General features: G+C 37.1%; 1 protein-coding gene across 1 annotated transcript in view; it reads right to left on the bottom strand.

The window, feature by feature from the left end:
* The window catches only part of PALS1 (protein associated with LIN7 1, MAGUK family member), a 56243-nt gene that overhangs the window by 12241 nt on the left and 28743 nt on the right, over positions 1–15259 (bottom strand). Inside the window, exons 3-6 of the mRNA XM_033062408.2 lie at positions 9277–9485; positions 3604–3681; positions 2760–2906; positions 1977–2138 (exon numbers count right to left, since the gene is read on the bottom strand). Of these exons, the coding sequence (XP_032918299.1) occupies positions 1977–2138; positions 2760–2906; positions 3604–3681; positions 9277–9485 (596 nt within the window). The remainder of the gene's footprint in view (positions 1–1976; positions 2139–2759; positions 2907–3603; positions 3682–9276; positions 9486–15259) is intronic.

Raw genomic sequence — 15259 nt, 5'->3', positions numbered from 1 at the left:
AATCTCACAGTGATCATGTGAACAGCCTACTCTAAAAGTCATGTGTAGTTTATTATCACTTGAGTACCAAGTAGTGAGGCAAAACTAAGGAGGGAAGAAATTTATTTGTCCTGTACTTGAAGCGCTTTTAGGGCTCTGAACCATTTTAGAACTTCATTTCCAGATTACAAAATAAAAATGACTACATATAAAGGATTAAAAGTATTATTTTAAATTAGTTGCATTAAAAACATACATTAAAAATCTACAAGGTTGTGTTTATTTTGTTTCTAATTTTCAGCAAACTGATTTTCTCTTCTGCTAAAGTACTGTGGCTTTACATCTTTTGCTTTTCAACTGCAGGAGCTGCTCAAGAGCAGAATAAGCTCCGCAAAAAACTAAACTGCCAGACTTGAACTACTTGTTAATCACCTCCAAAACACTCTTTTCAGAAGCATAGAACTTAGCTAAATACAGCTTTAAAAAAATACAGATGGCAATGGAGACAATTACAAATCACGACAAATCTCAGATCTGATCCCAAGAAAGCACAGACATTCAAGGCTGCTCAGAGGACAACTTCATCCATGGATATTGCTGTCAATTCTTCCTACAATACACAACATACAGCTCTGTCCTGATTCTGATTTGTCTCTAGAGTATAAACCTACTAAGCAATTTCAAGACTTACTAAGTATGTTTCTCCTCTTCCCCGCCTCCAAACTCCCTACTAATTAAGTCCTAGTTGATATTTCCAATGTTTTGTGACAAAGTTATAAATTAACCTCTAAAAAAGGTAATTTTCATCTGTTTCCACTTTGACAGAATGGTCTTGCCTGCTGCAATCATACCAGAGATTCAGAGTTGAGTTCCAGGTGTCTTGGACACTGATCCAAAGCAGGTAGCAGCGAAAAGCATGAAAGAAATGCCTTTGGGCAACAGAAAATACTGGTGGGTAATTGTCAATTTTTGACATTTTTCTCACAGGGCCTTTTTGAAAGTGAGTATCTCTAATTTACTAATTCCTGATTGATTTCTTGCCTAGCCGCTTTTAAACTAAGGTATAATTTTGTCATGAAAGGTGTAATAGAGAAGAAAACATCTATGCAAGTAAACTGCTAGACAGAAGGGCTTTTATCAGGAGTGAAAGAGTAGGAAGTCTAGTCAGAAAGGTCCTGTGTGACACAATTTGTAGTGGGTTAAGTCTGGTCAGCATCTTAAGCACTGATCAGCTCCTAAGGCACTCCTCGTCGAGGGAGAGAATTGGAAGACCAAATGCAAGGAAAAAAACCTCACAGGTCAAGGTAAAAACAGTCTAATAAAACAAGTGGAAAAACCCCAACCCAAGTGATGTAAAAGCAAATCACTCACCACCCAGATTTTACTGCTTGGCCTGACGTTAGACGGCCATTCACATCACTGTGGTCAGTCTGGGTCAGCTGTCCCAGTTGTGTCCCCTCCCAACCTGTTGCTCACCCCAGATAGTTGCAAGCAGTGGACAGAGTGAGAAACATAACGCCTTGACACTGTGCCTGCACCACTCAGCAACAGCTAAAACACTGGTGCATTATCAACACTGTTTCAGTCTAAACACAGTCTAAAACTCAGCACCTTATTAGCTGCTATGAAGACAATGACCTCCCTGGACACACATTTATTACGTGCGGGCTGAATCAGAGACAAAGATGAAAAATCATGGCTTTTCAGAGCTAAACAAAGTTTTTCTTAGAAATCATTAGAAGTAAGTTAAAAGATAACATCTTGACACTTCCGTATTTGTAGGCTTCATTTTTGCAGATAACTGCAATTATACTTGCCAGTATCCTCCTATACATCAGAAAGAAAACTTGAAATGGACCTCCCCCTATGAACACCAGTTACCAGAATGAAAATACTTTTGAGGCTAAATATGAGTAAAATGACAAGCTGAGTCAACAAGCTTCAGACTTATGAAATGACTATTTATTGCAAAGAAAACAAGAAGTGTTCCAACTCACCAGCAAGTCAAAAACTTCATTAACATCTTTTCCACGGATCTCAATGCCATTGATCTCCAGAACTTCATCGCCTTCATGTAACAGCCCACTCTTCTCTGCAGCACCTCCTTTGACTATTCGACTGATGATAACAGAATCCATTTCATTGCGAACAGTAGCACCCTGTGGAGTCGCAACACATTCTGAATTTATTACATATATGAAACTCAAAGCCATCTATTGTATATATTCCAAGCCAGTGGAAAAATTATGCTGAAAGAGAATGCAAGAAACAGCTTGAATGCATACACACAATGCTCCAGTTCAAAAAAACCACTGCTTAACTCCTTCAACCTACACTAAAGACTGAAGAATTTAATTGCTGCACACCATAAATGCATTATTTTTTAATACTCCTAAGGAGACTTTTATTTGAAAGATTCAAATAGCAGATGATAACTGCTGAACAAACCCCAAAAGCAGAAACCAGCCAACCAAAGAAACTTACACCTGGTTGGCACAAGGTTTAAGCTGCCTTGCAGTAAGCTTGAGGCAGTGACTCTTGCCAAGAAGATCTGTCAAAATCCAAGCTCATAGAAGCCGTACAGATTTTATGTGGCTACTGCCCAATTTAAGTTAAACACAAGTTTAGTCTCTATGACTGCTTCTCATTTTGAAGGGAGGGAGAGTGTTTACAAGTTAAACATTACCTTTGCATTCGAATTCCAAACACTTCATAGCAATCTGGGAAGGACAAAAAGGCTTACTTCCTTTACACATAACTGAGTAGGCACCAGTACTTACCAATGGAATATCCCGAGCTTTCTCAATGCGAACTATTTTAACTGTCTCCCCTCCATACACGCCAACATTCTCATAAATCTTTTCATCTGTCATAGGCTCTGGTTGCATTTCTTGTTCTGCAACCTTATCATGAGCCAGTAGAAGTGCCTAGCGTTAAACAAAATCAGATCAGTTACAGAAAATATCACACTTCATAATGCCTACAAAACAGTAGATGAAATTCTACAATTTCAACAATCTCTGCAGGTTATAGAACATTGCAAACTGACTCAAGCAATAAAAAAAAAAAATTATCACAGCTACATAGCACCTACTCTTTCAAAACTTTTAGACTGGCAAATAATAAAAAAGCAATTTTGAATACAATTGTGACTGTACTTCTATTTTATCTTCGTTTTCCACTAAAAAAACCAGACATTGGTTTACTATGTATGTGTCTGCAGAGTCAGAATAAGTTTTGCAGTGAAAGCTACTTTTACATCACCACCCAGGACAAAATTTCCTTCACGTACCCTAAGGTAAGCATGAAACAACTGCCAAAGGTAAAAACGTAAGCAAAGCAGCTCATGCGTTGCCCTGTTCCCACAGACCTGCTGCTACACTGGTTATGTGCAAATCACCCTGTAATACACACAGACCTTAGCAAGGGCTGAATACAGTCATGCACTACACCTCATTAAGATTTCCATTAATTTCTGGAAATTGCAAAGTCCTTATCCTAGAAAAATGAGGGTAGAGAAATAAAATTTTCCCTTGCCCAGTCAGCCAAAGGCAAAAATTAAGTTACACTGAAAACAGCATCAAGTAATAGATCCATTAGATTAGAAGTTTCATTTTATTTTACCTGCATGTGAGGGGCATTCAGCAAAGCATTAAGCTCCTGTCCATCCTTATGGTGGCTGGGTTTCAAAACACTCTGTACCTAAAGAGAAATCAAGCAGTAAAACTCTAAATCTAGCCTCTCAATCTAGAGTAAACTCTAAATCTCCCTCTCCTTCTCAAGCACAACTCCCTACTTGCAATTATTCATTTTACTGAAAGTAAAGTATATCCATGTAGTTGTTACACTACTGCTGATTGATTCATCTGGTACACACACCTGGAAAACGCACAATGAGACCACGGTACTAACCCAGCACATCTTGCCTCAATAATAAACCCCCCAATCTAAGTTGGTATCCAGTGCCTCCCACAGATTTGTCAATACCAGAGACTGGCAATGAGCTCAGGTATCACAGAGGTACACACAAAAAAAAATCTAAACTCTAGACAGTGACAGTAATTTTGTATCAGTGAAATCAGTCACAATGAAATGCATGACACTATGCTGGGCTTTAAAATTGGAGTAATTTCTTATTAATGTAACTAGCCTTCCTCTTCCTTAAAAGCAGATTATCATGTTCTTCTTATACAAACATTTCCACCAACAGCAAGGCCAAAGATTCTGAGACAGGTTTTGCAAAGCATCCTGAAGCTCCTGTCTCAGGAAGTGCACAAATTAAAACTTCATGAGGTCCCTCCCTGGAAACCTACTTTATTTGGCTGGTTCCAAAATAATCCACACTTACACAAGAATAGCTTTTGGTCTAGCAGCTTCAGTTGCCAAAATAAGTTTTCCTTCTCATACAATTGCCAAACAAGCCTTGCCATCATCTTTTGCAAATACTGGTACGCTCCTACAGAGAGCCAAGACCAGGGAAGTCCTCTTACATAAAGGTGAGGCTGAAGATACTTTTCAAAGCCATTATCCTCTGGCCTAATCTGACCAAAAGCACACAAGGGAAACAGCACAAATGAATCCAAAGACATCAAGAGTAGATTATACAAATCAGAGTAGCAGCTTTTAGAGAAATAGAAAACATTTCATTCATGAGCTTTTGACTCTTACAGATAAGGAAGCGTGACATCGGAAAATCAAGAAACTAAAAGTTTTAGAGAGAAAATAATTCAGCTTTTTGTATGATCTAACAGTATCCAAAGGTCAGAAAAGCCTCTATACTAGAAACAATTATCTAGAGAAATGCTAACAACTAGGATGCTACCAGACAACAGCTCTTAAAACTTTCAAGTCAAGATACTTTTAAATTCCAGGAGAAGCCACTAAATGAACTGTACCCATCCATGGAGCAAGATCCTCACATTGCCAAGCAAACTGTCACATGGAACATGTTCCTGTGCTTTGCAATAAACCTGACACAACCTCCAAAAGCTTTCCTTCTGACATCCCTAGAACATGCCTTATACTGAGCAAAAGTAGTATAGCTTAAACCAGTCAAACAAGAAGCCAGATTTAAGTAATTTTTTAACTGCTTTCTTCAAAATCATAGAGAACAGAAAGAGTTCAGCCTCACAAAGTCCTGGCTTTAGTCATATGTCTAAATTAGACAGGAAGCTATTACACCTGACTTAAACTGAATTCTAAGATGTCACACAGCAAACAAAACTTCAAAAGATATTTCACAGACTGTTTTGAAAGAAGAGATTCTTCTATACAAAACACTTTCCCATAAAGGTTTATTTAAGGTCTCTAACTTTCAGAGGACTTTGAATTCCTTTCTTGAAGAAGCCACAAGAAGCCTTAAAGCTTTATTTATCAAATCTATATGATCTTTAATAGGAAACCTACTCAGAGAGCAACTTGGAAGTCTTGCAAGGAGCACAATCTTCTGAATGCAAGGTCAGAGGCTGGAGATTTGACAGTGGAAAAGAAAGTAATCTGGTTCAACCAGTTACTCTATGTGCAGTAAGCATCCTTTATTCAAGTAAAATTTCTGCTTTGAATAATTTGATACTAAAAGTTTTAATATCCCCCCCTAAGAAAAATATACATCTCTCATTTGTTTATTTTATGAAAGCTTCAAGCTGCCCTATACACCACTTATTACAGCAGTAGTGCTGCTTGTCAGTCTTTTGTAACTCATGGTAATAAATCCTACAGCTTCGTCAGACTAAGGAATTTGAAGAAGCCTGTCATTCCAGAAGTGACACACTACATATAGCAGAGATGATCTACACTGAGTATGTGAAAATAACTGTACTTTCTGAACTCTTCAGACGAGTTTTATTGCTAATCATGTTACCTTTAGTTCAAGAACCTCTCCCCGCAAAAAAAAATTATCAATTTGGTTTTGTTACACACACCACAATCTGTAGGCATGTACGATGGAGAGATGTGCTGGAGTGATATTCAGCATCCCAAAATTAAATGCACCTGCAAAATTCTGTTGTTGTTTACCGGCAGGTGAGCAGGACTGTCAGATGGAACATACATACACATTCTGGTGCACTTACACCAGAAGTTATGAGCTTCCAGTGCATCCCCTCAACACTACTGATCTGGTTTATTTGTCTGATTTTGCAGAAGCAAACAGCAGTAAATCCAAAACATTTAGGAATACTGTCTATATAAATCGAGCCTATTAAGCATATTTAATAGCAGGAACGTTTTTAAGGTATTTGGTATGTGCTACTACAGCCAAGTTATAGACTGTCTCGAATGCTGCATCAAATATTCTTACAAGGTCAAGGTTCAGACCACATTCCCATAATCCTTGCCCCCATCTTAGTCAAGTTTAAATGGATTTAAAATCAATTTAATTACACTTGATGTTTACCAGCTATTTTTATTTGAGACTTGGAGTACACCCCATTACAGGAAGATAAGCTTTCTCAAATAAATTCCTTAAGCTCAAGTGCTTTATTCCACCTTTTTAATTCAACTGAAGTTTCTCAAAAAGAAAAGAAAAACCTGGAGTAGTTAGCGGCTGTTTATCAGAATTGGCAGGAAAATTAACTGTACATGTATACTACCAATTTTAAGAATTTTCTAAAGAGGACTACAAGGTTAAAAATCTCTAAATAATGTTAATTATTACTTTTTTAAAGGGAGACTCTTTCATGTTGTATTGTGCAATTATGCTGTAAAATGCCTTTTCCCACAAAGAGATGCTCTCTTACACAGTACAAAGCGTCAAACAAAACATGCCTGTAGCTTTAAACTGGGGCACATACCCAAACAGTTTCAGAGTTATACACTGTTGCTCATGACCTGTGCACTAAAATATGCTCACCAGCACTACCTGCTATTTAAAATTAATGTTATGCATGTATCTGCTATTTTTCTTTCTTGTAAAGTCTTCTGGTTTTTATCACCAAGATGTTATCAGTATCTTAAATCCAGACTTTCGCAAGTGTCTTTTCAAAAACACCCTGAAGTAAGTAAGTGAGCTGCTTTCTGGAGGAGTTTCCCATGCCTATGCTTAGAGGTAGAAAAAGCAAAAGACAACCAAAAATGAGAGTACAAGAAAAAACTTGGGCATGCAAGACAAACACATTGTCAGGATTAAAAAACACTCCACACCAACAAACCGAAAAAAACAAAACAAAATCACCACCAACGTTTCTAAAGCAGAAATAATTTCCTCTCATGCTACCATAACTAATACAGAAACCCTTCCAAAATGAATAAAAGATTTGAAAACCAAGCATAAGATCTATTCAGGCAAGACAAGGAAGTACAAAGTGATGTGAATGAAGGCTTCAAGGTATCCTCTTGAGATGCTTCTGTCAGACACAGAAATATTTGTCCTGAATTTCTGGCTCTATCATTTCAGGATGTTATTTAACATGTTGCAAAATACAAGTCACTTAAATACACAAGAAGCTGAGTCACAGAGAAACTAGATTACATCTGAAAATAGAAACAGACATTTGCAATATACTGAATTTTCAGGAATTTCAAGGCTGGACAAGACAGGGATGAGAGATGAAGAGTTGAAATGAATGCAGTGATTTGTCTTTTACGTAATAGCCCTGATCAAATTCTGTTGGTTTAAAAATTTTGGATAAATTAAATATTTTCCTTGTGCTTAACTTTTTTCATGACTGGTAAGGGACACGTTTTGCACTACCTTCTGATTTTAGGATTTAACAAATCACCTGAAAAAAAAAGAATATATTGGGAGGTAAGGGGTAGCAAGAAATTGGGAGAAACACAAATTTTGGAAATAGACCCAGAGTTTTCCTAGGCATATTTTCTTCTTGGAAATTTCTATTAAGTAGCAAATAGAAGGTCATCATATTCATGAAGGAAAAGAACCAGCTTTCTTAAGGGTTACATCTGTAACACCCTTTATTATAAAAAGAGGTTCCAAAATTCTGGCTTGTCTCTGAATGAAACCCTAAACTAGCCCTATACAGAGTGGATGTTTGGGGGAGCAGTTTACAAGCAGAAGGCAATTGAAAAGGTTCCTTCAGACTCACACAGTCAACAAGCTCAGTGAGGATTTTGAAGATGGCTACAGACTGATGAATAAATAAGCCAGAGGGAAGCTCACATGTACTGCATATGACTACAGTGGGTTGATGAAAAGTTTTCACAGATTCACAGGATATTCTAAAGTACTTCTACCTGCTTTTGGCAGAGTCTTACTGACAAACCTAAACAAGAAAATCCTACACTGAAGTTTAATCAGCACCTGCGCCATTAGACTGTATTTAAATTATGTCCCTCAAGAGCAGTAATTTCTTCTGCAAAAGAACTTCAAGCTTGCTACAATGCTGCTGGGCTTACAGATTAAAGTCTAATAAAAGAAAGGAGAGTGGAAAAAGCTGTTTAAAAATGCTTCAGGGAGAAAGAAAACTAGATCCTAAACCAACCAAACCAACCAACCCAAAAACCCCACCATCACCCACCACCTGCTGTCATACTGAAATACTCCAACCATGTACCTGAATCAGTTTGGTTTGCAGGGTGCTAAATGCTGCAGCCTTTACCCAGCCCCTGGATCTGGTTTTGTTGAACACTACAGTGCTAGGCTTGCACTGAAGTTGGTATTCAAGCTACCTAGGTCAAGGCTAACAAATATATATGGGTCTAAGATGTAGCCACCCTTCAGTACAATACATACTTGCACCAGGCCATGGAAAATTGTGACAAAAGTTACTGAGGGACACTTTAGAATATTTTAACAATTTCTAAAAAATGTATCAGATCTTACAAAAGAGTGGTCATCTCTCAGACCAAAAGAAGTTTAATTACAGCAGTAATTAAAGCATTGAAATTAAGTATTAAGGGATCTGTTGTTCACTTTAAAGTAGAAGGCTTGTTTTCAGTACGCTTGTATTTTCAGAGATGACTCCCAATCTAAGAACCACGGTTCAACTTAGAGGAGAGTCTCAATAAGAGGGAACTGTAACTCAGTTCCTGAATGCTTGAAATAAAGAATACCAAGGGAAAGGGAGTTAGATTGTCACAACCACTCCCTTTTCGTATTTTTAAACATAGTACCTTCTCTGTTACATATCTATCTATGCTAAAGAGGGAGTTCCTACCCCCAAAATATTTGTCTGGTTACAGTTTGCTGTATCTGGTTTTTCCACATTTCCAATCAGTGACTATTATAACCCCTTTCATATTCAACATTCATTCACTCAGACAAGCTTGACAAGTATGTATTTCAACAGCAGCTATGATTACAGGTTCCATGTACATCACAGGGATGCATACTGTACATACCTCTTGTGCTAGCTCTTGTGCATTGGAGCTGAGAGGATATGGAGGGCTGGCTTTGTTCATGTGCACTGTAACAGCGTTGTGGATCTTAAATGCATTCTGAAAATCACTATTTTGAACAAGTTGTAAAATGAGCGAGATATCCTCTTGACTCTGAGGGTCTACCAAAACGTGCTGGATATGCTTAAGGGAATTTAACAGTTCTTCCACTTCTAGGTAAGGAATAACAAAACACAAATAAGACATGAGTTAACAAGAATGATTACTAAGTAATATTTATATTAAGTTATACAGAAATTTTTTACTGTTCAGTTTTTAAATCAGAAGTGATCTATGAAAGTTTATTAGCTATTCATTATTCCAACATTTTTGTAGCAGAATGTAACTGAATTAAAAGAGTAAAAAAAAAAAGAAGAAAGAAAAAAAATACCCCAAGTCAGTAAGAGCAGTAAGGCTATTGCTGAGCTTATCTTGATGCACTGAATATTCACTGATAGCTTGGTTCACCTTTCTGTGTGTAACTATCATCTGTGGTATTCATTTATGTATCTCAACTATATATTGCTGACTTATGAATGAATGTTCAATAAGTAAACTGCACTCAATTTAGAAATATAAAACTATGTTCAGTCTTAGCACATTAAAATAAAAAGGATGAAAAAATATAATTATGAGTTTTGGAAGGTATCTACAGTAAAAGGAAGTCCACTTTTACCTAAATGAATATGAGTTCTGCTTAGGCAGTAAAATATTTTAACATTTTAATAACCAGTTTCTGTATGTTTGCAGAATATTATACATGTACTACATTCTTGAGTTTCAAGAACTGATGTTTTACAAGTGCTTTTTGAAGACTTTTATATTAATCTAAACCAAATTTCTGCTAAATAAGTCACTTCTAAAAATTAAGTACTTGAGAAACCACCTAAAACAAGAATGTGAATCAAACCCAGGTAAGAAATTCCAAAGCAAGTAAAAACCAATGCACATATTGAACCTGAAATAACATACATGCTTTTACACATTAACTGAAAAAAAATGGTTCAGCCACAAGAAGCTGGTCAGCTATCTTGCATTTTACAAAATTCAAGTAAATTAGAACTTTTAAACCCTGGTATTTTAAAAAAGGAGCAATAAAGAAAATCCCAAATTTCAAAACTATTAGTTGATACTGATACCAAATTACCAGCTCTGAAAAAAAATTTAAAGTTTTAGCAACCTTCATTTATTCATTATAAGCTAGTAAAATCACTAACGCTATCAAGACAGCAGTTAAATTGTATTTTTTACATGAAAAAGTCACAGAAGATACTGATGATTAACATGGATACTTCCATCAAGAAGCTTTCCTTACATATTTTTAACCACATATTCATCAGTATGCTGAACAGAAGCCTAGACTCAAAGTTTTTGAGCACAACATAAAAAATGGCTGATAAATGGGCACATGAAAACCATAAAGCAGGCATTTCTAACAAGTTTGTTTTAATTTTGGACAAACCATATCTACATACAAGCTGTCAAATCTGAGTTTGTAAGTTAAGTCTTCTGTATTACAAAAGGAAACAAACAAGCCAGGGCTACTACTCTTGTACTTTACTATCTGCAGGACAATAAAAAATGCAATAAAAACCCCTCCAAAACCATTTCACACATGCTAAAAACATCCTACCCACCAAAGGACTTCTTCCTGTAACCACCAAGGAAACAAAGGGCAGTAGGGTAAAAGCTGCACAGAAAGCCTGGATACTGGCTGTGCAGGATACTCCACTGCTGATATCCAGTAGAGCTCACAGTACTAATTACGGTAGCCAATGTGTCACTAGGAAACTGTATACACAATATACTGCTTATCACACTGGGAGAAATGCCATTTGGAGAGAAGGCTAAAGAACACTCTGCAAGTGAGAGTATTTGCTAAATAGGACACTGTCAGCTGGCAAAATTCTCATCTAATGGAGAATGCACAGTACTGAAGTATCTCTTCAACCCTTTCTCCCAAGTCTGAGGAAGTGCATTATTTTCAAGCATAAAGAAAAAAGTGAGCGAAACAAATCTTATTGTACTGCTCCTACTGACACCTGCTTGGTCAAAAAACATTGTAACTCAAAGTTTTGCTATTTGTTACAGTTACTGGATTAAAAAAGCAGTGAGATATTAGAGAATAACCTCACTTCTTTTATCTCTTCTTATATGTTAATTGTTTTACTCCATTATTTCTGAAATTTCAAATACATACATATATAAACACACACAATTCTAACACACATTGCATGTTAGATATTAATTCATATGGACATCAGCAGATAGAAATTCAACAGACATCTTACTCTGTATCTATAACAAAGCCATCCTGTTCCTAGACGTCTTTACATATCCTCTTTCTAGCCCTTTACTAGTTCCTTCTGTGTTGCCCCTTATTACAAACAACCACGGTACTCTCTTCCCTATGTAATTCCCTTCTACACTGAGACTTCATCTGCTGGATATCAAAGCTTTACACTAAGTGATTTCTTCCACCACAAAACAGCAAACAAATACCCACCTCAACACAATCATAAACCAGAAATAAAGCTTCAAAGGAGTGAACTGAAATACTCCTTAAAGGGTAGCACTCAATTTCCTAGTCATTTGTTTAATAAAAAACCATACACATAAAACCACACACAAATCTGCTTTAGGCATACATAATTCTCCCTTGGTTCCTGCTTCTGAAGTCTAAATCACAGATGAGATTTCCGTGCAGGGTTTGGTTTTCTTATTTCTGTTGGTTTTGGTCTTTTTAAAGTAACAATAATTAAAAAAAGCACCAGGTAACAAAAGACTCCAGATATTTCCTATTAAAAGGGTTGTCTTGAAGAAGAAAGAAAAAGTTCAGTAAGGCCAATATCTGCACTTACTCACAGAAAAGTCAGGGTTCTTTTGCAGAACGAGTCCATTTTTTAATTGCAGATCAATAAGCAATCAAATACTGGGTTTTGTCAAGACGTCTTTTACAAGAAGTGCTGCAGCCCTTTTCCATTAGACTATGAAATGGCTGGAATGTGACTGAGCTCTGAGATACACACATTAATCAAAAAACTGCCAGGGCAAAGTATGCAACTGCAGGGGAGGACGTGCAGTCACAGCTTAACATGCCAGATTAGAAAATGAAGAAAAGAAAATAGATGTTTTTTTTATCACCTTAAACAAAACGTTAAGAAGAGTAAACTTAAGAAGATAGGTTTTATTACACCTCAGCACCAATGCCTTAATTCCCAAACTTGTCTGTAGAGTAACCCACGTGCTGGTACTAGCACTTTAATGCTTCAAATAGAACTTGAATCACATGGCTAAGAAAAGTAGTTTTGGATAAAACAATATTTCAAAAAGTTTGTTTATAACATATTTAAAAATAAGTTTTGGTCAAGGTATAAAAGCAAAAAAACCATCAGTTTTTAAATTAAAAAAACCCAAACAAAAAACAAAAAACCAAAAAAACCCCAAACCCACCAAAACATCACTGTAGCCAGAAAAGGCTTACTTCAGAAATGCTTACTTCCATGAAATGTCACTCACTCATTTAACTAAATTAGCTGAATGAACTGTAGAAAACAAAAAAACCCTGTATTTTATGGAAGCATATTGCTGTGAAAAAGCCAGTAAATGTTTATATGCACATGTGCTAGGTGCAGAGACTATTATTTCCATTATTTCCACCTAAACAGCTGTCTAAATCATACACTGTTTTGATAACAAACATGCCCTTTAAAATTCTTTTGGTTAAGTCTCCACTTTTATTTTTATATATAAATTCCAACTTCTTTAATCTGGTCTGATTTCTTTTATGATGATAAAAACATTAAAGACTTGGCAAGGATCTGCCAAATTAGACACTGGCACTTACCAAACATTCTCCAAACTAAAAATACAGACACATAGGTCAATATTCTTATTTAAAAGATGCATCTTCAGGAGAAGCTCTATGAATTAACACACACACACACACAAGCAAAATTAAAATCAGTATTTTAAAAAATACCAAAGAAGGATAGTTTAATATCTCTGCAGTTCACTAGCGTCTGTCCAGGTTTATTTGGGGTTTTCTTAACTAATTTCAGATTTGTGAATGTGACTGAGCACTTTAACCTGCATGTAAAAGTAGAGAGGGAAGATCCAGATGTTGTGTTACAAATGTTAGATTAACCCAGAAAGTGGAAAAAAGACATGCTTAAAAGCAGAAAAAAATTTTTCAAGAGTTCAACTTACTGCAGAAGCATTTCACTGAATTTAAATTTTTGACAACACTAGTGACTGAATACAGATTCTTTAGAGACTATATAGGTTAAAAAACCACACTATTTAATTTAGAACTATTTTTCTTATGTTAGCAACAATTCAATGTCATAGTTGAGTATAATCAAAAGCTCTACACTTAATTGCAGAATCACATAGCGGGTAACAGTGGAAGGGACCACAGTGGTCACCTGGTCCAATCTCCCTGCTCAAACAGGGTCATCCTAAAGCACATCGCACAATATTGCATCCAAACAATTCTTGAGTATCTCCAGTCAGGGAGACTCCACAATATTTCTGAACAATCTGTTCCAGTCCTCGATCATCTGCACAGTAAAGAAGTTTTTCCTCATGTTCAGGTGGAACTTCCTGTGCATCAGTTTCTGCCCACTGCCTCTTGTCCTATTGCTTGGCATCACCAAGAAGAGCCTGGATCCATCTTCTGACACCCTCCCTTCAGATACTGACATTGATGAGGACCCCTCTCAGTTCTTGACAATCTCTTCTTAAATCTCTTCTTGAGACTGAGCAGGCCCAGCTCCCTCAGCCTTTCCTTGTAAGAGATGCTATCTTGCTGCCTTTCACCCGCTCCTGAATCTCCCTGTCTCTCTTGTCCTGAGGAGCCCAGAACTGGACACAGCACTCCTCCAGGTGAGGCTCACCAGGGCTGAGCAGAGGGGTAGGACCTCCCTTGACCTGCTGGTTGTGTTCTTCCTAATGCAGCCCAGGATCCCATTGGCCTTCTTGCCCACAAGGGCTCTACTGGCTCATGGAATGCTGAGCTATAAATCCTCTCTTCTTAAATCTTAAGTTTACTGATCGAAATGACAAGACCCAAACTCTGATTACAAAAGTGGACAAAGTCACCTAGTCATTTTTCTTCAAGATGCACCTTATACCAGGTATTGTTTCCTTATTTACCTCCCTACACACACACCTATAATCTTCTTGTCCCTAGTGTTTGACATTTTTCTTACACCCAGTATTCAAAGAATCCTAGCTTCCATTCAATACCGATTTCCCATCTTCTATTCTTGCTGCGCCAAAACTAATTTCCTCCTTCTAGTTTTTCACAAATACTTTGACAATCTCTCGGCTTCTCCTACAGCTGGATTTGCCTTCTGAATTCCTCACTGAGAGATTTTAAAAGCTGCCTTTCATCATCACAGTAATTTCTTCACTGTTGTTTCTCCTGTTCAAACAGCTTCAGTCTACACCAGCTCCTAGCTGGTTCTCAAGTATGTCAGACTGATGTATGTTACTCACTTCTCATCCCTACCAGTTCCATGGATAGCTGCTTTGCCCATCGGTTTGCACCAATCCTCCCTCCATGATGTCAGCACCTCCAGCATGAAACCTAGCCCCAGCTTTCTAATTCCAAGTCACTCTTTCCTCCCTTCTCTAGTTTCAATTTCCAATTCCTCCAGCAGACTTCACAGCTTTTGGCCACTGTGGCTAAGCAACTTCCAGCTGAAGACATTTTTACTGTGTCACATCCATTTTTGTATCTTCTGCTTCGAGCCTCCTCTAAGGAGAGGATTTCACAATCAAATACCTAACACTTCATAAAGTTAACGACAGATTCTGCTTCTTACAAAGAGATCTCTCAGCTGACAAGCCATGCACTAAAAAACGTATGCCAACCTTGTTTGTAACTGACCCTGCTCTCCGCAGGAGGTTGAACAGGATGACTTCCTGATTACCCTTTCAA

Source organism: Catharus ustulatus, chromosome 6 (assembly GCF_009819885.2).
Source record: "Catharus ustulatus isolate bCatUst1 chromosome 6, bCatUst1.pri.v2, whole genome shotgun sequence".
NCBI lineage: Eukaryota > Metazoa > Chordata > Aves > Passeriformes > Turdidae > Catharus > Catharus ustulatus.
This window is presented reverse-complemented; position numbering and strand designations above follow the sequence as displayed.